Source organism: Malassezia restricta, chromosome VIII (genome assembly GCF_003290485.1).
Source record: "Malassezia restricta chromosome VIII, complete sequence".
NCBI lineage: Eukaryota > Fungi > Basidiomycota > Malasseziomycetes > Malasseziales > Malasseziaceae > Malassezia > Malassezia restricta.
Window position 1 is genome coordinate 351,875 of NC_040200.1, and position 21,620 is coordinate 373,494.

The window sequence follows — 21,620 nt, forward strand, 5'->3', positions numbered from 1 at the left end:
CGAAGGCATCCGTACAAAAAGGTATATATATAGAATGAACGCCACGCCACGATCTTGATTTACAGCCTATTATCACGATGATGTCACATATCCGTCCCACTCTTACGTTCTTCGGTGTCGCTAGCACTGTCGCTCTTTGCGCCTACGTGACGCAGTCGCGACACACGTCCAAGATTGTATCGAAGCAACATGGCAACCGCTTTGTGCCTGTGGAGCGCAGCTGTGGTGGTGTCTAGATGAATTTGTATCAAACGACTTGGCATAAGATGGCGATGCATACCACCGCCGGATCACGACGAAGGGACTGAGAGACAATTGTGTCTGGTTACACGTTACGTTTTTCATGATTCTCGGACGAAATTGCTTTCAATTATGACGACTCAATAAGCGTACCACACGCGACATTTTCGTATGACTAGTTTTCAATGTTACGTATGATCTGCTATGCATAGTCGGCAGCGAAACGCTTGCCCCACACTTTTCGTTGAGCGCATGAGCACGGACGTCGCCCGGAAAAATAGCTTAGTCATGCCGCGCAGATTTGTTCCACCATCAGCTTGCCATGGAGCTGACGTTGGCGCTCATCAAGCCGACGGTGTGTGCATTCCCGCCGCATATTTTACATGCGGTGCGCAGGATACAGGCGCATCCGTCGCTGGCTGTAGGTGTATCTGATCTAACACTAGATTGCCCGATCCACGTCGTTCCACTGGACGCCTGACGCGGCAGCTGCCTTTTATGCCGAGCACCAAGGCAAATTTTACTATGAGCGACTGATCCTCGGCATGACATCCGGGCGCGCGATAGGACTCGCACTGGCAGGCCCTCATGCCATTCGAGATTGGCGGCAGCTTATAGGGCCAACGAAGGCATATCGGACGGCATGGGAACAACCTGAATGTCTTCGTGCTCAGCTGGGTCTGGGCGATACGCGCAATGGCTTCCACGGCTCTGGTACGTGTTTCCACACTCACAACAGACTCGACCGCTTCTGCAATGAAGGAGCTTGGGCTCGTATTCCCCGAATGGGACGCCGCCGCATGGCTCCAGTCCTGTACATAGAAAAGAAAAAGACATGACTACGACGTCTACCTACTCGATCTTGATCGAGTGCGTCGCCTGTTTTTCAGCCTCCTCGTTAAATACGTTAATGTCCCACTGAGGCGTGTACAGGAAGCCGACGTTAAAGCGGACGTGTCTGTCCTTGCCGATGTCTGTCACCTTTTGATAGTCCTCGTCCGAGAGCGTGATTTGCTCAAAGTTCTTCTTGATGCGGGAGTCAGTCACACTCTTCGGGATAACAGAGTAGCCGCGGTGCACACCCCAGGCGATGAGCACTTGTGCGGGGTCCACGTTGTTCTTCTGAGCCACTTCTACCACCTGTGGAGACTCGGTGAGCTTCTTCTCGCCACGCAGGTTGTTACCAAGGGGCGAGTACGCCGTGATGTGGATGTTGTGCTGCTTGTGGTGCGCCACGAGGTCGTCCTGAGGAAGAAGTGGGTGGGCCTCAATCTGGTTCACGGCAGGCGGCACGCCTGTGGCTTTGGTGATGGCATCGACGTGGGCGGTGCTAAAGTTGGACACACCAATCGACTTGACCTTGCCCGTCTTCTTAAGCTCGACCATGGCCTTCCACGTGTCGACGAGAGAAGTCTCAAGGTCGAGCTTGACCTTGCCATTCTCGACGGGCAAGAGCGTGTCCAAGTCTGAGTCCAGGGACACAGGCCAGTGGATTAGGTACAGGTCAAGGTAGTCGAGACCCAGTTCCTGGAGCGTCTTGTCGAGCGCCTTTTCGACACGTTCAGGCTTGTGGGCATTGTTCCACAGCTTGTCGGTAATAAAGAGGTCCTCGCGCTTGACCACGTTCGGGATAAGATTCTTGAGCGCCTTTGCGATGGCCTCGTGGTTCTGGTAGATGACAGCGAGGTCTAGATGGCGGTAGCCGCACTTAACAGCCGTCTCGACAGCGTTAGTAACCTCCTCGGGCTTTGAGAGCCAGGTTCCGAGACCGATTTGGGGGATTTGGTTGCCGTCGTTCAGGGTAATCGACTTGTGGTACGACATGGTAGGGGGAAGGAACCGTGGCGTTCCTACGTGGCACACTCCAGCGTCTGTGCGGGAACACATAAGCACGGCCCAAGCGCTGACATAATGTCGGGTGGGTGTAAGCACGTGGAAGTCAAGGGCCTCTCTCCACCTGCAGCGATCGGCGGAGGCGTACGACAAAGCTCACGATGGGATTTCGAACGGGCTTTGTGATTGGAAGTGTGTTGTTTGTATACGGTACGTTGGTATTGCATGGCGTGCTTATAATGTAGGCATTCTATATATTACATCGACGTATGACTATCCGCTGCTATTCCAGAACGGATTCACGGCTGAGGATGTGGAAAAGTCGGCGAGCTTTTACCTATCCGTGTACCATGCGCCCCTGAGCGTCAAGGTGCTCATCCACAGCGTATTTGCCATTGGGATGATTGGCATCGTTGCCAAGATTATCCGATGGGGCGAAGAAGACAAGTACTTTGGCTCGATCAGCCTGCTGCTCTACTTTAGCAGTCTGCTCATGTACGTTTCGATCGAAATCCCCAACATGCGGGTGCTTGCGCGGCCGACGGAGCGCAATATTGTGAACCGCGCTGTGTACGATGCGGATGACAAGCGCAAGCTTGAGAACTACGAGTTCTACCCGCTAACGTCGCGAGAGCGCGTGTCGGTGGTGCAAGTGATAGGGGCTACGAATGTGATTATCACAGCCCTCCTGGCCGGTGTGCTTTTGATGCAAGTGGGCGAATGGTATGCGACGCGGCTGGACCGCATTTCCGAGAACAAGCATCGACAGGAGATGATCGCCAAGCACCTTGGAGCGGAGCGAACCGCGAATGACAAAAAGGAGGAATAGAATACATAGCCTTCACACCGTCGTCGTGGATGTCGAGAGCGACGAGTCAAGGGCAAAGGGGACGGTTGAGTCAACAAATACGTTGGGCGATGGGGCAGCGGCACCCAATGTGACAGGCGATGGTGCCGGTGGCGACAGATTCGCTGTAGTACCGGGCACAGCGGCCGTCGATCTGGCGGCGTCTTTTGGGTTCATCGGACACGTACGTGAATTATGTCCCTTGCCGTGGCAGTGGCCACACTGGTACCCTGACCCAACACCCGATGCACGGCCCGAACTTGTGCGAACGACGCGCGGCCGCCCGCGGCCGCGCTTGACTGGCTCAAAGGATGTGGGTGGAAGAAGGGGCAGTTCGGCAGAGAGCGTGACGCCTGCCTCGCCCTCAGGGCCTTGTTCGTTCAAGTACGCTGCATTGCCGGGGGTTGCTGATGATCCCTGAGGCTTGATGGAATTGGTATTGATGAGCATCAAGCGGCGGGAATAGCAGCGGCGCAAGCTCTCGGTGAAGTACGATGGGTGGACAAACTGCGCGGGATTGACAAGACGCTCCAAAGGCAAGCACCGTATGGCGTGGACGCACGGGAACGCTTGATCAAGCCAATGGCCACAGCTGCAAGAGCGAATAGCCAGGTTCACTTGCTGCTTCTCACGCGCATTCACGACGAGGTAGTCAGATGGACCAAACGACGCCACATCCCATCCAAGGGCCACGGCGCTCCCACTGAGGAGGCCGCCGGGGAACACACTGTGCTCAGCATCGAGCTCGACATATCGAGCGTACATGAGGACGGCGACGTGTGTTATCCATCCCACCATAATAGAGTAGTAGCTACCGGCACACAAATGCGTCATTTGAGCGTGGAACTCGCTCAGTGCGCCGGACGATGACCAATCCACGTAAGAAGCATCCGTGGTACTCCGTGAGGCGGGCAGCACACTAATCTGCGCCGCATGGATCGACATGTCTTTGTCGTAGGAGATGGTGGTGCTGGGATAACTAACGACTGGCAGAGCTGCCAGGAGTTGGTGGAAGAAGAAGCGCCAGTTATCTTCGTCAGCTTGGGGCGTGATCGCCATGGCGATGGGAAGCAAAGCTCCGAGCCCGTCTTTGGCATAGGCAAGCAAGACATAGCCCTCGTAGCACGAGCGAATGCACATGGACTCAACATGCACGCCGGACGGGCAGTCGTCCAGCGCACTACCCGTGGGGCCTGGGCATAGGAACAGGCGGTAAAAGCGCCCGTTGGAATGCTGCTCTACAACAGCAGCGGTGTTTGGATTCGCCTCACAAAACGCATTCAGGAACGGCACAATCAGTTTGAACGACGCATCCTGTCGCTCACGCTCTTTCGTCTGCAGTTGGTGCGACGTACGCCACAACGTCGAGTACGAAAGTTTCGTGCCCGTCGCTTCGTGCACGAACTTGCCAATTTCGCGCGGGGCAATGAAGGACGCGCTGTCCTCCATGAGTTGCGACATGTAGGCAGACGTCGCGGATGTCGAGAAAGTAATAGGTGCCGCACAGTCAGGCGAGTGCATGAGAATCGCACGCGTCACGAAGACGCCACCTTCCTTCCGCCTTCGTGCGATGACATGAAATGGACACGGTTCTTTGGACTCGGTATGACTGCTCCGGTTGCCTTCTTTGTTCTGCTTGAGCTCGTTCATGACAGTGGGGCAGACGCCAACGAAGCGGCTGTTGTCGCTACGTCGCGCACGGTATGGGCACTTGTTGGTGATACCAAAAAGTCCAAGACGCGCGCGAAACGCCTTCATATCAGGGAACAAATCGCCCACCTGGATGGAAATGGCATGGACGGGGGGCGCTGTGGCGGCCGCCACAGACACGACTTGCGACGCAAGATGCGACGTATCCACAGGAACCGGAACTCCCTCCAGGATCGAAGAGGGGATCGATGAGTCCATCATGTTACGTACGCATCAGACACGACGCGTAGCAATGATCTTGGTACCTGACGCGAATCTATTACAAAAACGCGATCCCAAGAACGAGGAAGCGATGCACAAGTTATAGGGCCAAAAAAAGTCTGGCCTTGGGGCCCAGATCACGTGGTTTACGCATGGCAGGCACCTACGTAGTCTATACCTTTTTCTTGGCATTGGCCGCGCGTTTCTGGAATGCCTTGTGGCGTGGCTGGTCGTGCGTGAGGGTCTTGTTCATCGAGCGGTTGCGCTCGACGTACGACATGTGCTGGGCACCGCCGAGAGCATTCAGGCTGCTCATCATGCGCTTGGCACTGGGAGCCGCAGAAGTGGAGGTGGCAGCTTTAACGTCGTCTGAAGCCAGCTTGGTATCGGTGCTCAGGTCGGCGGCACTTTCGCTGGCAATGAGAACGCTCTGAAGCAGCTCAATCTGCTCCGACTTAGTCGCATACACGAGGCCGGGCATATTTTCCTGGCCGACAAGGTTCATAATGACGCGGAACGCATAGCCCTGATCAATTAGGAACTGCTGCCGCTTCGTAGAGTAATACATCTCGGCCGTGTCGCGGCTGACGAGACTGTAGAAGAACGCGTTAAAGCCCTCGTCGTTGCGACGCTTGGCACGCAAGATACGTCCGAGGCGCTGTGCCTCTTGACGGCGCGAGCCAAAATGTGATGATATCTGGATGAGGCACGTTGCTTCAGGCAGGTCAATCGAGGTATCACCGACCTTGGACAGGAAAATGGTATTCACAATGGGATTATGCTGGAAATTTTGTAGGATACGCATACGCTCGATTTGTGGTGTGCCTCCGTGAATATAGGGCTTGCCGAGCTTGATAGCATACGCCTCCAAGGCATATACATTGTCAGAAAACACAATGATCTTGTCACCGCGACTTTCGTGGTAGTGGATGAGGTACTGTGCCGCCTGGAACTTGGTCGGATTCATGCAGTACAGTAGCATCTTCTTGCGGCTGCGTTCACGGAGGTACTCGCGATAGAATTCGGCAGTCATCGGGCACCAAACCTCCGCACACTGCACGGTGGCAATGTGTCCTTTGGCAGCGAGGTCCATCCAGTTAGCTTCATACAGTTTTGGTCCGACAAGGAAGTTGAGTTCGTCGATCTTCTCGTCTTCACGCACGAGCGTCGCTGTCAGTCCAAGCTTGGCATGCGCCTTGATCTTCGTCAGGACGCGACGGAACATGGATGCTGGCACGACATGCACTTCGTCCAGCAGAATAAAACCCCATTCGCGGCTCTCGAGGAAGTTCATCATTTTCTGGGAAGTGTGCGACCGTTTGCCGGTGTTGGCGACCATGGAGTAGGTCGACACGACAATGCCAGCGGCGCCCGAGAACTTCTGTTTCTCATCGGCCGTAAATACGCTGACCTGGGAATCTTGGACATTGCTCCATTGCAGAAATTGTTGGCGCCATTGCATGACACTCACACTACTCGTGCACAGGACAAGACAGCTCTTCTTGATCGTGCATGCGGCCGTAATACCCACGAGCGTTTTGCCAGCGCCGCAGGGAAGCACGATAATGCCACTGCGAGCGCGGCTGTTACCAAACATTTTGGCAAGGCTCTTTTCCTGGTACGGCCGGATATGCGTTATGGGCTTGAGATCGATATCGAGGTCTGGATTCAGCTTGTCGTTTCGAAAATCGTACTCCTCCAGCATCGGGAAGCCGAGATCGTTGCAGCGTCGCTTGACTCTCTCGATTTCCTCCTCGCGGATTTCAAAGCTGTGCACGGCATCGTCTTCATCAAGTTCATCGGCATCGTATACGCCAATCACAGCGCTGAACAAGTCCTGCTCGCCGTCCTTGGGCGGCTGTTCAGCGCCTTGAGCCTGCCTATGCTCATCGCGATCAGCAGACTCGGTGGGCCGAATACGCGAGTCACCGATGATAGGGTCGCGCAGCAGTAGCTGCAGAATCTCGGGATGAGAGCTTTCGACAAAGTAGCGATTCTGTTTGAGCACCAGTTTGATTTTGCCGAAGCTCATAGTATACTCGCGGATAAAGTCAAAGACAGGCTTCGGGACAGGCACCTTTGACAGACGATTCAGCACCTCGATAATGTCTTCAGGTTCGAGACCTACAGATACAGCGGCGTACAGCGAGTACGGTGTAAGCTTGTACTCGTGCACATGCGTGGGACGACTCACCGGCTCAGCAATCGCAATCAAAAAGTCTTGCGCTTGCTCGGCTAGTGCATTGAATCCCTCGAGAATGATGTGCCCATCATCTGGCGAGATCCATAACGGCCGACTGCTGTGATCCAACTTGAGCGGCATGCGCGAAAAGTCGCGCTGCAGGATCGACGACACGGCCGCCGTACTGCTATCGTCCATGAGAGCGCTCGTGGAGTTGTGGAGGAAAGGGCCAAAATTGTACGCGTCATCCATGTCCGTAGGGACAGCGGCGTGTCCCTGTGCTGTGGCTCTGTACGGGTATCAGCATGCGCCGACCGAGGCACTGACGGAGTTGTACTACTGCGAAGAGTGCTGTTCACTACGGTGCAACGACTGTATTGCATGGGAGGTGAGCTGCACCTACTGCCCACACTGCCTCTTCGAGGTGCCCAACACCAGTGTACGTGCTCAAAAGGCGCGGTGTTCACGCACCTGCTTCGAGTGTCCCGTGTGCATGCACGTTCTCTCGATCGTAGGCTCAGATCCGCCGCGACGTGACCTGCCACTCACGGCGCCTGAAGCGAGTATGGGTGTTGAGCCCTTCTACCTAAGCTGTGCGTGCTGCCGCTGGGACTCGAAGCGGCTCGGATTGGTCGCCGAGAAACCCAACGAGCTGGGCTCCGTGCTCGATGCGATGGAGCGCAGTGCATGGCCTACTGAGACATGGGAGCACCTCGTCGAGCACATGCTCGAGCGACGACCGCCACCGCCGCCCCCCATGTCGCGCTCGCTAGCGAAGCATATTGCGCGTGTAGAGCGAAGCTCGGGACTTGTGCGGCACGATATGGCGCGTGTGTCGACGCTTGCCCAGAGATGGACCATGCAGCCATGCGAGCAGTCTTACGCCGTGTCGGCTCTGCGTCCGCGGCGCGTGGCGCTCCTGTGCAAGTACAGCAAGCGGTGTGCGACGTGTCGGCACATTTTGGTGCGTCCCGAGCCGCGTTCGAGCGCTTTCAAGATCAAGTTGCTAGCCAGCCATTTCCTACCACAGTGCGTCGTGTTCCGCGGCGCACATGGTCTATGGACACTGGTTCTAACTAACCCCTTAATGGACGCAATGGATGTGACTCTGCGGTGCGTCGCTGGCGACGTATCCGCCCAGCATATCCAGGTACCAGCTCATGTCGACGTATTGGACATGGACGAGGACAGCGGCGCCCCTGGTAGCGACTGGGACGCATTTCAGCATGGCACGAAGACGCACCGCAATCATGCCTACCTCAGTGTCCGTGTACATCCCTCAACGTCTGTGCTTGTCTTGCAAATACAATGGCAGAGCGCGGCGTACCGACCACATACCTTCTGGACGCATATACCTCTATCGTAGGACTATGGCGCCTGCTCAAACATAGCTCGCAGCGTCGATTGATCGCGTTTTTGGCGCACGCGCTCCGCTTCCAAGTGGCCACCGGTGCGTCGAAGTGTGCGGTTGTCGACGAACCCTTGCAGCTCATCGGCAAACTCGTCTGTGCGTCCGGCCTTCGCCTTCTCCCGCGACCGCTCGGCGGCCTGCAAGGCCCGGAGACGGCGCTCGTGGTCAATAGACTGGCCACGCACCTCGACCATGACGGTCGGCAGACCCTCATGCTCTCCGTCAGGCGGCGGTGGCACGTACCGCGGCCCACGGCCAGGGTCATCACCGCGCGCCTGGCCCACGTCACGCAGCTTCACGATCTGCTGAATGTTGCCAAACACATCCTGCACGGCCGTGAGGTCCTGCTTCAAATCGGCCAGGAGCCCCTCTTGATAGTTGAGGAACTCTTGCTCGTCGACGATAAACTGCAGCTCATTCTCCCATGTCTTTTTCCAGTGCGGGCGCACCGACTGGATGTACTGCTCGAGCTCCGTGAGGCGCTGCGTTGCCGTCGCTATATCGACCGTCGCGCGCTTCAGCTCCGCCGCTTTGGGTTTGACGCCGCGATGGCTCACATCCAACTTGAGGTCCTCAATGAGGTCCTGCAAATCCTCCACATTCGTAAGGACCTGCTGCGACTGGGCGTCTAGATGTGTCTTGCCCGACTCGATCAAGTTGCGTCCCGCCGAGGGCCCTAGTGATACGACGCGGCTCATCTCCTTGGCTTTCTCACGCAGATTTGCCATCAACTGCCGCATGTCATGCTCGCCCTCGTCTTGCACCTGGCGCAAGATGGCAAAGTCATGACGCAGCTTCTGCAGTGCTTCATAGTGCGTCTTGAGATCCGTAGCATAATCGTTGCCCTTGTCCTGCGGTACGGTCGGTGCGCCAAGCTGCGTTGACATGCGGTCACCAGCTTTTTGGAATTCGGCATCAGCGATGGGCGTCGTCTCTACCGGTGCCACAGGTGCAGGGCGTGTTGCTTCGCGTGCTGCATTGTCGCGGATCATAGCCTTGAGCTCATGCAGCTCGCGTGAGAGTGCACTGATAGAAAAGTCCACATGCTCTTTGATCTGGTCGAGGGGTTCGACATTGAGCATGAGTACGGACTTGGGCTGAATATCGCTCATGTCTTCCAGCTGGTATGCTACGCCATTCGACGGGTCCTTGATATAAATGTCTGGAAAGTCTGACTTGCCGCTCGAATACGAAAACTGGTCAACAAAAAGCATACGTAGCATAGCAAGATTCAGGCCACGGTCGGGCTGTGCATGGTCCACGGGCAGTGTCACCTTGCGAGTCTGTCGATTCACCTGCAAGTACACCATAAAAGGCTCGTCATGGCTGTACGCACTCGACACCTCGGCTTTGCTCTCACCTGTATCCGCTTCGGGCAAAGACGTCAATAGTGTATGGGAAGCATGATTTTGCTTCGTTGGTGAGGGCACCTCAAGGTCGGCTGCCGCCACTTGCTTGACACTACGGAGCCCTGCACTCTGCGGCGTACGGCGCTCCGTATATGAATGCAGCGATGTGGGCGTGGAGCCCACCGATGACATGAGTCCAGCGCCAATCTTGTTGAATGTGTACGCACTGAAACGCTTGCTCGCTCGCCGCTCGAGAGTATCGCTGTTACGTAGGCGTACATTGATATCTTCGCGCTGCGCCTGCTCAGCCGTCGACGCAGGTGTCGGCGGTGTCGAGTCATCGGCTGCTGCGACGGGCGGAGGCTGAGGCAGGGAGGCGGATCGTGTCGACAAGGCAGGTGACGTTCTTGATGCAGGTCGTTCTTGGGGTGTTGGTGGGACCTGCCTTGGTGAGCGCGCGGGTAATGGATGTGGGGTCTGATGCGGGGTCTGGCTCCTTACTTGGCTTGACTCTTCAGGAAGAGTCGTCGAGTCCATCTGCGGTGGGGCAGACACAGGCGTCGGCAAAGGATATGCTGAGCCAGGAGCACGAGGTCCACTTGGGCCCTCAGCCCTCGAGGCTGGCACGCTGTAACCAGGAACACCAGAGCCTGACGAAGGGTTCGATTCCATCTGAAGCTGCTTATAGTAGGCCTGCTTGGTCTTGAGACCCTGAAGAAGCCGCACAATAATGTCGCGAATACGAGGAAGGTGTCGTTCGAGTGTCGCAGTTGAGGCCTCTTCTGACAGACACGACTCGAGACACACGCGCAGATCAGCAGGGACAGAGTACAAGTCAGTCATATCGATACCAGCACCCATAAACGCTGTGATGGACGCATTAAAGTCATTGCCGAGGCGCACGTAGACACGCGACACATTCGTTTCGGATTCCTTACGCTGAGCCCACTGCGTAAGGGACTCCAGCAAGAGTTTTGTGGCCACGAGGAGACGTGTCACTGACGATTCCATGTGATTTGCCTGAGTCGCTTTTCGCGGCATTGCTTTATTATCAGAATGCTGCTCTGCCACATGTGGCACACCTCGACGCATACTGGTAGATGGTTGACCACCCCCCTCATGTGCCGACGACATGTTGGCGTCAGAATCAGCAGCAATGGTACCCCGGTGCCGTCAGAGCTACAATCTAAGCACATGCGCCAGCGCCGTAGACACATGCGCGGGCCTTAGTCATCCCTAAAAAATTTGTATATATTCGGAAAAGACTTCTAATATAAATTTAAATATTTTAAACCACCTTACGTAGTTATTTCAAATAATACAATAACAAATTTCACCAAAAAGAAATTCCCACATTAAAATATATGTAATTAAAAATTTTAAACTAACTATAATATCTATATCTATATTTATATCTATTTAAACATATTATAATTAAAGGTATAATTCCAATATTAATTTTTTGGATTTTTGTAAACTTGTTTTATCTTGAATTTATTATTAGTAATTTAATTTTATAGCTTTTAATGCTTCGAAAACAAACATTTTTGGTATTGTAATTGTCGGCTATTTTCTCTTTACATATTTTTATTTTCGATGTCGGAATTATTTCCGTCCGAGGGTTCAACCTTAGCTGGTTCCTCCACTGGATCGCTCTTGGCCTTTGCGTGCGATTCGGTTGGTTCCTCTGGTGCTGATGTAACCGTTTCGACTTTTTGGATAGATCGCCTTGCAGCGCTCTTAGGGGGCTTGGTAGGGGAGATATCGTCAGAGCCCTCTGCTGAATTCCGCTGACCTTTTCTAGCGAGGGGATGACTGGGTGGTGGTGGTAGGTTTCGGATCTCCTCGCGTTCTTCTTCTTCTAAGGCTTCATCATACTCGTCCTTGTAGCCTGCATGCTCCATAGCATCGAGCTGCTCAGGGGTTGGCGGGATGAGAATATGCTCGCCCTCCTGGAGTGAGTTGAGCACTTCGTCCATGTTTTCTGCGCTGATGGAAGGTATATTCTTGAGCAGCTGTGTTCGCTCGAGCTCACCAGCCTGAGCCATACCGATCTCTGCTTCGTAAAGAGCACGATGAAGAGGCTTAGCGCATTCAGGTACTTTGACTTTTCCGTCGAGAATGTCACCAGCCTTGATGCCAGGCCAGTAGTATACGCGTTCATTTTCGTCAAAACGGTCAAGAAAAACTTGTCCTGTGACTTCAATGCCTGCATAGAAGCCGCGGGAATTTACGTACGAGTAAATGGGTGCGACCTTCTTGTTGAATTCGAGACCACCACTGACGGGCGTGCCGAGTGGACCGGAAGATGTGACCGTTTCAGCAGTTAGGGCAAATTTGTGCGTGCGGAACGATTTAAGTAATTCTTCTGAATTGATGATAAGGATGATATCCACGACATCCATTCCGAACATAAGGCCAGTCGAATAGTAGTTAGGGAGGATAGCCGAGGGTGCGGACCAAGATCCGTCAGGGAGACGACCGAGCAGGAGGCCTGTGCCATTCATGCCACCAAAGGGTGGAATGCCTGACTTCATGCAAGTGTATATGCAGATGCCTTTGGCATTACGAAGCACCTCTGGGGGGATCTTCTTCAGAACCTTGACCTTCTTAAGCTTGTCCTCCTTGACGGCGATACCATCGGTCGTGAAAGTACGCAGTATACGAACGCACTTGGCGACTTCGAGCTCAAAGTCCTTCGACGAAGGCCAAAATCGCTCGCCGCCTAGACGCTCCACAGCTCCATTCACTTTCTTGGCGGCCCAGTCGTTCCATGCAACACCTTTATTTGCCATCGATTCTCCCCATACTTGCCATTTGCTCTTCTCCTTCGGCTTTTTAGCAGGAAGTGTCACGGATACGGTGCGATGCGGCGGCGGCTCGAGAGGCTCGTTCGACGACATGCCAAAGTGCAAAGAGCCGTGGCTGCCTTGCTGCAACGCCTGAGTCGTGACCACGTGGTGCTACACGTGACGCATTGGGCGGACGCGCACCGCGTTTCGTGTGTGTATGGCGTTAAAGCTCACACTGACTCCACAATGTCAGCCGATGCGGCGGGCCTGGGAGGCCAGGGTGATGGTGCCCATGTGTTGCCACCAATTGTCGCGAAGCTGTGTGATGTGGTGCTGAATGACCTGACGCAGAGTCAGCTGCCGCGTCTCGAGGTGCTGCTACAGCAGATGGGTACTCAGATTTACTCGGCGAACGATGACAAGCGCCAAGGTTCGACGGACTTTGTGCCGATTTCTGGCAACCCCAGTCCCGTGCTAAGCGATACAGCAAGCATGCACTCGAATGGAGAGGTGCGTGTGACGCGTGCCCTGGAGTATGCTCTTGCTGAGCTCGTCACGACGGAGCGCAACTATGTGGCGCGGCTCGACGCGCTGCACAGCCGCTATGCTGTGCCGCTTCTGCAGCTGGCGAAGGACAAAGACACTGAGATTATTCCCCTTGCAGAAGCAGAGTGCATTTTTGGTAACATTGGTGAGATTCTCGCGGCGAACAAGGTGCTGCTGTGCGAGCTGGAGGTCGAGTACGACCAGGGCCCCGCTCAACTTGCCTCAACTGTCGGCTCGATCCTAGCCCGCAATATCTACACGTTTGGATGCTATGACACGTACCTCGCTGGGTTTGAGCGTGCACAGCGCACGTACAACCAGATGCTCAAGCACCGCCCGCTCCGTGAGTTTATTTTGCGAACGCAGCATTCCATGTCGGAACTCGGCAATGCCGGTCTGAGGGAGCTGATGGTCGAGCCGATGCAGCGTATTCCGCGATACCAGCTGCTGATCGGTAACTTGATCAAGCATCTTCCGCCGACGTCGCCGCAGATCGAGCGGTTGCAGGACGCGTCGGCGGCCGCCACCATCATTGCGTCTCGACGAGTCACGGACGGAGAACGACTTGTAGCAGTGCTTTGGAGCTGCCAACGTACTATTAACCGATTCCCGCCTGAGCTAGTCAGTGCGCCGCGGGAGCTTCTTGGCTGTATTGATGTCGACGAGGTCACGGCAGACACGGTCCAGTCGCGTGCGATGCAGACACTCGGCACGGTCCTTGGCCGCAAGCCTCGGTCATCCTATGCACTTCTCGTTTTCACCGACGTGCTCGTGCTCATCCAGCGCCACTCGTCGATCCCCACACACATCCTACTTGGCTTGCATGAACCAGACCGCCTCGCAGACCAGATGCGCTCGGCGCATATTAGTGCCCCATCGAATCGGCGCACCGATTTGTTGTTCGCCGGTATGTCGAGCCTGCATGACATTCGTGTCACAGGTCAGGGCGCTGAGCTCTCCATCGAGATGGATCGCCCGATGCGTGGTGCGCCGTCCAAGTCGGCGCAGCTCGTGCGCCGCTTTGTCGATGCCATGCCTGATGCTCACAGCACACACATCCCACTCTTTCTCGGCTGTCTGTGGCAGGCGCAGGCTGTATTTCGTGCTCGCGGGCATGCGTTGGCCGCTCGTAAGAACATCACACATTCATCACGCGGTCCCATCACGCTGCTGTGGACGCTCTTCACGCGCTCGCAGTACGAAAGCTTTGCGTACCGTGACCGACTCCTCGTGATTCTCGGCGCACTGGACACGCCGAGTCGCCAAGACATGTCGCACGCCTCAGAGCTGTTTGTCAATGTTGAGCTGCAAGACGATGCAGACACATGCATGATCTACATGAGCCGTGCATGGGGCTCTCAGGCACGCCGAGTTTCCACGTCTCTCGCTGATGTGCCGCGCCTGTGTGCGGATCTACATGTGCTGTCAACATTGCCTCCGACGGCCGAGCCGTTGCCGCCGGCGGAGCCCGTGCAACGCACGCCATCGCTTCGCTCGGACGAAAAGCGCGAAGTCCCGCGTGTGCACCGCGCTCGCAGTCTCATGAGCGAGCGAGTACGTGCGAGTATCCAGGAGAGTCTCGAGGTGGTCCAGGAAGAGAGCAAACAGCATGAACAGGCTGAGCTGCAGCTTGGCCGCAAGCGCCATGTGCCGATGGCCGATCGCAGCAATGAGCCGCCCCACACTGACTCGCCCAAGCGCCGTGCTGTGCCCAGCCAGGCGCCTGGTGAGGAGAATGTTGTCCCAGTGCGTGTCGCAGACGAAGCAGCGGAGCCGATGGATGAGCGCGGTACTCCTATAAAACGTGCACCCGGCATAAGTATGTACACGGATGACACCCTCGATTTGCCGAATCCGTTCGACGAGGGCGATGCCATGCCCAGCGCCTCGCCTGTCCTACCTGAGCCGACCAAGGTGGAAAGGCCGCCGCATTCTCAAGAAGAGCACATGGTAGAAGAGCCGCTGGACGAGCCACCCGCGTCGGTGCCGCGTCCGCCGCCCAAGGCGACACCACGGAAAGAAACCATCTCGATTCCGCCGAGCAAGACAGTGACAGAGGATGAGATGCATGAGATGTTGAAACCTTTGCTTGAACACATCCAGGTGGCACCAGCGCAACAGCCCGTCTTGGTGCATGCGAAGCCGTCCCAGGCTGCTCGCAGTGCCGAGGTTGTCATGCCAGAGCCTTTGGATGTGTCGATCCGTGCAACAGAGGACTCGTCGTGTGCATTGATGAAGCAGGCGATCGAGTCACTCAACGTGCGTATTGCGACACTGCGCCAGAAGCTTCCGTCGTCTGCACTGCCGGCTCAGTGCGCCGACGATTGGAATGCGTTCAAGCAGGCCGTCAAGGACGTGAATGCGACCTGGACGAAGATGGAGCGCGCGTACGAAAATAAGCAGATGGACCTTGCGTCGCTCCGACTCGCACAGCCAGAGCATGATACGCGTGTACACTTATCGCAGGAAGAGTATGCGGATCTACAGAATCAAAGCAACATGGTGCTTCCACTGCAGCTGCAGATTGAGAAGCTCCAGAAGCAATGCGCATCGCTGCAGGAGCTCGAGAAGGACACGCGTCTCGAGAATGCGGAACTGTACAATGTATTCAACGAGGAGCTGAGTAAGCTTTATCAGCACAGCTTCCGTCCGGCGAACGAAGAAATCGATATGTTGCGCGCGAATCTCGTGTCGGCCAAAACGCAGATCCACGAGCTCCGCCAGGAGAACCGCTTGCTCCGCCTCCACAATACCGTAGGGAGCGGGGTCTAGTCCCCCGATAGCGCGCTAGGACGAATGTTGGTTAGTCAGCAATACCCACGTACCCTCGTTGCGTCCGAACCACCGCGGCTGCAGCACGAACAGCGCAGGAGCTCGGCATGAGCTCGAATGATGGCTATACATTCACCGTGGGCAAGCTTGATGCAGGCGTTGCGATCCTCATTGGTGAGCGTGCATCGCTCATTGAGTTTCCATCGGTGCTGCTGCCCCGCGGTCTGACGCTCGGAAGCGTGGTCGATGTGCGTGTCACACGAAACGAGGCGCAGGAGCAAAAGAAACGCGAGGACTTTATTGGACTGCAGGACGAGATATTGCAGACGTATGGTGTCAAAGCACCCACCGCGCCCGTCATCCGCCTGCGCGGTGTGACGCAGACGACCATCGCGATTGAGTGGGATGCACTGGACATTGCACATGCTGATCTGCACTCCTTGGACGTTGTGCGCAATGGCCAGCAGATTGGAAAGATTCCCAACCCACGAACGTCACGGTCGACCAAGCTCTCAGGTCTCGAGATGGATACCGAGTATGCCATCCAGCTCATTCTGCATACGTCGGCAGGCTCCTTTACGTCGAATGAACTGCATGTCCGGACTCATACGCTCGACAATATGAGCGGTGTATTTGTGTGTCTCGGAACGATTCCTGACCAGCGTCTCTACGATGCTACGATCCAGGTTGTCGAGTCGCTGGGCGCGCGATGGAGTACCCAGATCCAGTTGGAGACAACACATTTGTTGTGCTCCATGCTGCCTGATCCCTCCAACGCGGAGCAGATGAGGCTGTACGAAAAGGCTGAGCAGCTCACACTCCCGATTATCCAGCCTCATTGGCTCTTTGCCTGCGAAAGCAAGAAGCGTATGGTCAACGTTTCGCCATACGTTATGGACGGCATGCCGCCCAATGCCCTCGAGGTGCAGGAGCTTGTTACTCGAAGGCAGAAGCCTGAGCCACCAGTACCCGAAGATCCCGAGGAGTCCAGGGAACCTGAGGAACCCAGGGCCCCCGAGAAACCGGTGGCTGTGCCAGCCAAGGACGAACTCGAGGCACAGGAAAAGTCGGCGCCCCTGCAAGATGATACGGTGCATGTCTGGCAGTCGGAGCCCAAGGTCTCTGAGACGCCATCGGAAGCGGAGACACAAGAGGAGCAGGAGCCGGCAGTGTCAGGAGAAGCTCCCGAAACATCGTCTTCCCAGGATGCAGCGAATCCGTCCGAGGCTCGCGACCCTGATCCTTCACCGCGCCCTGACAACGACATGGAAAATATTGATCTCGCATAGGGTATCTATGTGCTGTGTGCCTCTTTCAGTATGTATTCACAGTCTTTTCCAAGCTCCTCCGCGCCGTGCACACCGGCCTGTGCCCAGGCGTGTATCGTAGGTTTGTAAGTATCGAACAGTGCCACAGCCTCGGCAAGCTGGTTCTGATCCAGCATGTAGCGCAGCTTCAAAGGCAGTTCGGCGATAGGTGCCACGTCGCGTACCCAAGGAATACTTGCATCAGCATCGGATGCGATGTAGACAGGCGGCATGGCGCGTTTCGCCTGCATCTCTTTTAGCTGCACCTCGAGAGCTTCACGATTCGGACGTAGTGCCTCGATGCCATGGCGCATATGGCCGACCGTCTCGCTCGCATTGACAAGTTCCTGGTGGTGGTTGTACACGAGGCTCTGTCGGTCGGCGTACAAATCGCGGATGCCGTCCATGAGTTCGTTGGATGCCTTCAGCAGAGCATGTAGTGGCTTGTCCGTTGTCCACTCATCCAGTGTCGGCTGCGGTGCCGGCGCTGCTGGTGGTTCACCCGTCTCGATCCCATAGTAGGTCTTGAGGGACTGTGATTTCGACATGGAGGTGCAAGGGACGCGGCGAATCTTAGGTAAGAAACGGTGCACGGAGCGACGCTTTTTCTGGACCATGAAGCAGGAGGTCAAGGCGGAGGATACCAAGCCCAGCGTGGCGCGCGGCTACCGCGACATTCCGCTGTTTTCGTCGGGTGCGTCAGACAGTGTGACGCACCTTATGAAGTTTGGCTCACATACCCGCATCGATCCGAATAATGAGGCGCAGTTTACGCCACCTGTCAAGCTCAATCGCAAGACGCCCCTTCGGCTCAAAATGCCGCCGGCCAAGCCGGGCGATCAGGTCATAGACAAGTGGGGCAAGCCGGTGATGACGACGGAGGGTAAGCCGCTGCTGTGGCCGTCGCACGACGTGGACCTGGAGCACATACGCCCCTACCTCGATCTCGATAAGCCCCAGAGCAGCGATGCGGCCGCTGACGGGGCAGGATTCACGCGCCATCGCCTTTTCCGCAAGCGAGTGCGTGAGGTGCACAAGTCAACGAGTGCTGCGCGACGCACACGCAATGAGGAGTTTTATCCGTGGGTGCTCGAAGATTTTGATACAGCGCAAGAATGGGAAAGTTCGCGGGAGCCATTACCAAATAGCCTGCGGGCGCTTGAGGCATGGTACGTGGCGGAACAGGAGCGCCGTGCGGAAGGTCGTGAGCCGAAGCCGAGCGTGATAGAAGAGCCACGCATCACGTCGGGCCTCGCGCCGCATGCGCCGTGGGTCGGCCAGCTTGAGGGCGAGTCCGACGAGCATTCCGCGTCGCATCATGTGCTCTTTGTGTTTGACGACCGCAATGCCGGTGGCTTCAAGGTTGTGCCGGTCCGGCGGCAGTACAAATTTATGCCGCTGCAGAAGCATATGCTGAACAGCGAGCAGGTTGAGGAGGAATTCGCGCGGCACCAAAAGAGTGCCGAGACGGAGCGCTGGCTTCTGCGTGATCGATACAAGACAGGGGCGGGTCTCGGCAGCAGCAGCGGCGGTGCAAGTCGCGGTGGGGATGGGCGCCGCCTGCCGATGCTGTCGCTGCCTGGCCAGCCGTCTCTCGGTTGGCAAAGCAGTGCGCATCTTGTGGCAGTGCGCGGCGAACCTGAGCGATCGCAGGTGGATGATGACGACCTGTTTGGGCCTGTGGTGAAGAATGAGACGACCTATGATGAGCTCGACTACGAAGACACATTTGCAGATGACGATGAGCGAGCCGAGGTACAGGACGATGCCGAGGATGCCGAGGCACGCGAACTGGAGGAGCGTCTCAAGCGCGAGATGGTGGCAGATCGACTGGATGATGGCGACGACGTCCAGATCAAGATGGAGCCGGATGATGCGATCGCCGTCAACCGGCGCAGCGGTGCCGACAACTTGCTGGGGTCGGCGCAGTATGGACGTCACGACGATGCGATGTTGACGGGCAGCGGTCGGCAGATGCGCCGCATCATGAAGGCACTGAGTCGGCGTGAAGGTCTCGATACGTATGACAGCGACGAAGAGGCCAAGAATCCATATGCGAGTGACGACGATTCCGACGATAATGATGACGACCTCGATGTCTTGCACCCCGAGCGAGCCATTCTCGAGGCGCGTGAAGAAAAGGCGCGGCGTGAGCGAGAGGCCAAGGAGCAAGCGTCGACTCCTCGAGCCGCGTCTCCGGAGGCGGATGGCGGCGTGAAGCGCAAGAACGATACGGCGTCGCGACCGGACGCCAAGAAGGCGCGGGTGGATTCGCCACCACGATCGGCGTCGCCGGTGCGTTCGCCGCTGGAGGCCGAGATTGTGCAGCTGATTTCGTCGGGCCAGGTGGCTACGACCAGCGACCTCGTCCAGCATTTCCGCGCGCGACTCAAGCAGGACCTGTCACTCAAGGAACAGCTTAGTGCCGCCGTCAAGCGGATCGCCTACATGGACAAGAAGGAGAACAAGCTCAAGCTCAAGGAATCGGCCAAAGTGTCTGACGCTGCAGCCACTTCTCCGCGCGATAGTCGCCCTTAACGAGCGGCAGAATATCGTCGCGACATTGCTCGTTGTACGCCCGTAGCCATGCCGCCTCGTCGGGACGTAGCAAGGACCCATCGACAAGTTTGGTACTGATCGGCACACGCGTCAGCGTCGCAAACTCGAGCCATTCGTGGCTGTCGGATGCTGGTGACGCGGGCCGCACGAGCATCGCCGACTCAATGCGTATGCCAAATGCGCCCGTCTTGTAGTACCCGGGCTCGTTGCTCAGGATCATGCCTGGTTGCAGCGCTACTGGCACGGACGCCCCGCCAGACGACGACGAGAATCCATGTGGTCCTTCATGCACATTCAGAAACGCACCGATGCCGTGTCCCGTACCGTGCAGATAATTTAGACCGTCCTGGAACAGCGGCTGGCGCGCGAGCATATCGAGCTGCGCACCCGTTGTGCCCTGCGGAAACTTGGCGCGCGACAAAGCAATGTGGCCCTGCAACACACGTGTATACGCCCGCTTTTGCTCTGGCGTGGGTGTGCCAAAGTGCATCGTGCGTGTCGTATCGATCGTGCCGTCGTAGTACTGCGGCCCAGAGTCGTTCAGGTACGGCGAGACGCGGTCGATCAGCGGCGCATCCTCGAGCGGCGTCTCATAATGGGGCAGGGCGGCATTGGCACCCGTCGCGCTGATGGCATCGTACGCTTGCATGCCGGCATACAGTGGGTCCTTGGCGCGGATCCGCTCCAGGGCATCCGCAGCGCGACGCTCAGATAGGTTCGCACCTCGCTTCATTTCGTCTTCCATCCATGCAGCCCATTTGGCCCACGCGGCTCCATCACGTTTGTACGCGCGCTTCATGCACAGGATCTCGACCGCATTCTTACGTGCCTTGGCTAGGGCCACGGGACTCGCGGCTGTTTGCACAATCGTGCGGTCTTCACCGGCCGCGTGCACAAGCGCATACGAGGCCCGGACATCCACGAACACGCGCTCGTACTCCGCCTCTCGTAGCGACCGCCACACGGCGTCGTAGTCATAGATACTCACCTGAAGCTTGGCGAGGTACGTTTGAATGGGCGGCCGGATCAGCCGAGGGTCGAGAAACAGGGCGGCCGCGTGCTGCGTCACGATCATGTACGCGGGAAACACGGGATGACAAGGAATGGAAGCTCCGCGCAGGTTCAAAAGCCATGCCACCTCATCAAGGGCCGATATCACATAGGCAGACGAGGTGCCCTGCTCCCTGAGCCACTCGCGCAGCTTGGCGAGCTTCTCAGCCGCATGCACGCCAGCAAACTGCAGCTTGTATTCGTACACGGGCTCGAGCATCGGCTCAGGGCGCGCCTCACCCCATATATCGTCCACGAGGTTGGCTTCGGGAAAGACCAGCGTCACGCCGCGAGAGGCCAGCGCGGCTTTGAGTGTCACGGCGTCCTTGTACGACACGAGCGATGCATCCATACCGACGTAGGCGCCACGCGGCACATCGGGACCTTGCAGCCACTCACGCCACGAGGCTACGTGGGGCTCGCCGACCCTGTGCAAGGTCCACGCCCGACTGAGCTGCTGCGCTGCCTGGACATGGTACCGGCCATCGGTGAACAAATGCGCCGAATCAGCCAGCACGACCGCCGTCGCTGTGCTGCCGGTAAATCCGGATATGTATGTCAGACGCTGATCACACGCAGCCGAATATTCGGACGCATGGGCATCTTCTGTCCCGATCACATACGCATCAACACAACACGCCCGCATCGCCTCCCGCAAGGCATGCAGCCGCTCTGACGTATCCACCTGAGACGTGTGCGTCACTCTCGAAGCATATTCGATAAGCAGGGCGCGCTTTTCATCCAGCGCATCATCGACCTGGGGCCGAGACGATACGCATCCCATGGCCTGTCGAGGGAAACGGGCGCCGCGGCTCCCAGAG

General features: G+C 56.7%; 13 protein-coding genes across 13 annotated transcripts; 6 read left to right on the top strand and 7 right to left on the bottom strand.

Annotated features, from left to right (window-relative positions):
* Window positions 1-562: 562 nt before the first annotated feature.
* On the top strand, window positions 563-1,062 carry MRET_4250 (nucleoside-diphosphate kinase; the record flags this gene model as incomplete). The annotated part of the gene is made up of 3 exons (XM_027630877.1): window positions 563-661; window positions 687-954; window positions 980-1,062. The coding sequence occupies 3 exons, from the start codon at window positions 563-565 to the stop codon at window positions 1,060-1,062; spliced, it is 450 nt and encodes a 149-aa protein (XP_027486676.1).
* Window positions 1,063-1,092: 30 nt separating this feature from the next.
* Window positions 1,093-2,064, bottom strand: MRET_4251 (L-glyceraldehyde reductase; the record flags this gene model as incomplete). The annotated part of the gene is made up of 1 exon (XM_027630878.1): window positions 1,093-2,064. One exon carries the CDS (start codon window positions 2,062-2,064, stop codon window positions 1,093-1,095), a length of 972 nt encoding a protein of 323 aa, XP_027486677.1.
* A 170-nt stretch (window positions 2,065-2,234) lies between these two features.
* On the top strand, window positions 2,235-2,902 carry MRET_4252 (ER membrane protein SH3; the record flags this gene model as incomplete). Its single annotated transcript, XM_027630879.1, has 2 exons — window positions 2,235-2,283; window positions 2,319-2,902. 2 exons carry the CDS (start codon window positions 2,235-2,237, stop codon window positions 2,900-2,902), a joined length of 633 nt encoding a protein of 210 aa, XP_027486710.1.
* A 12-nt stretch (window positions 2,903-2,914) lies between these two features.
* On the bottom strand, window positions 2,915-4,831 carry MRET_4253 (zinc finger protein; the record flags this gene model as incomplete). Its single annotated transcript, XM_027630880.1, has 1 exon — window positions 2,915-4,831. One exon carries the CDS (start codon window positions 4,829-4,831, stop codon window positions 2,915-2,917), a length of 1,917 nt encoding a protein of 638 aa, XP_027486697.1.
* Window positions 4,832-5,003: 172 nt separating this feature from the next.
* Window positions 5,004-7,211, bottom strand: MRET_4254 (DNA excision repair protein ERCC-3; the record flags this gene model as incomplete). The annotated part of the gene is made up of 1 exon (XM_027630881.1): window positions 5,004-7,211. One exon carries the CDS (start codon window positions 7,209-7,211, stop codon window positions 5,004-5,006), a length of 2,208 nt encoding a protein of 735 aa, XP_027486672.1.
* A 52-nt stretch (window positions 7,212-7,263) lies between these two features.
* Window positions 7,264-8,379, top strand: MRET_4255 (dynactin 4; the record flags this gene model as incomplete). The annotated part of the gene is made up of 1 exon (XM_027630882.1): window positions 7,264-8,379. The coding sequence occupies one exon, from the start codon at window positions 7,264-7,266 to the stop codon at window positions 8,377-8,379; it is 1,116 nt and encodes a 371-aa protein (XP_027486673.1).
* Window positions 8,380-8,381: 2 nt separating this feature from the next.
* On the bottom strand, window positions 8,382-10,907 carry MRET_4256 (actin-interacting protein; the record flags this gene model as incomplete). Its single annotated transcript, XM_027630883.1, has 1 exon — window positions 8,382-10,907. One exon carries the CDS (start codon window positions 10,905-10,907, stop codon window positions 8,382-8,384), a length of 2,526 nt encoding a protein of 841 aa, XP_027486674.1.
* Window positions 10,908-11,350: 443 nt separating this feature from the next.
* Window positions 11,351-12,676, bottom strand: MRET_4257 (DUF500 domain protein; the record flags this gene model as incomplete). The annotated part of the gene is made up of 1 exon (XM_027630884.1): window positions 11,351-12,676. The coding sequence occupies one exon, from the start codon at window positions 12,674-12,676 to the stop codon at window positions 11,351-11,353; it is 1,326 nt and encodes a 441-aa protein (XP_027486675.1).
* A 135-nt stretch (window positions 12,677-12,811) lies between these two features.
* Window positions 12,812-15,883, top strand: MRET_4258 (Rho guanyl nucleotide exchange factor; the record flags this gene model as incomplete). The annotated part of the gene is made up of 1 exon (XM_027630885.1): window positions 12,812-15,883. One exon carries the CDS (start codon window positions 12,812-12,814, stop codon window positions 15,881-15,883), a length of 3,072 nt encoding a protein of 1,023 aa, XP_027486708.1.
* Window positions 15,884-15,990: 107 nt separating this feature from the next.
* On the top strand, window positions 15,991-17,172 carry MRET_4259 (chitin biosynthesis protein CHS5; the record flags this gene model as incomplete). Its single annotated transcript, XM_027630886.1, has 1 exon — window positions 15,991-17,172. The coding sequence occupies one exon, from the start codon at window positions 15,991-15,993 to the stop codon at window positions 17,170-17,172; it is 1,182 nt and encodes a 393-aa protein (XP_027486656.1).
* A 5-nt stretch (window positions 17,173-17,177) lies between these two features.
* On the bottom strand, window positions 17,178-17,738 carry MRET_4260 (Vps51/Vps67 family protein; the record flags this gene model as incomplete). The annotated part of the gene is made up of 1 exon (XM_027630887.1): window positions 17,178-17,738. One exon carries the CDS (start codon window positions 17,736-17,738, stop codon window positions 17,178-17,180), a length of 561 nt encoding a protein of 186 aa, XP_027486687.1.
* On the top strand, window positions 17,737-19,728 carry MRET_4261 (transcription initiation factor TFIIF subunit alpha; the record flags this gene model as incomplete). The annotated part of the gene is made up of 1 exon (XM_027630888.1): window positions 17,737-19,728. The coding sequence occupies one exon, from the start codon at window positions 17,737-17,739 to the stop codon at window positions 19,726-19,728; it is 1,992 nt and encodes a 663-aa protein (XP_027486595.1).
* MRET_4262 (protein involved in negative regulation of iron regulon transcription) lies at window positions 19,667-21,583 on the bottom strand (the record flags this gene model as incomplete). Its single annotated transcript, XM_027630889.1, has 1 exon — window positions 19,667-21,583. One exon carries the CDS (start codon window positions 21,581-21,583, stop codon window positions 19,667-19,669), a length of 1,917 nt encoding a protein of 638 aa, XP_027486690.1.
* Between the last annotated feature and the right edge of the window lie 37 nt (window positions 21,584-21,620).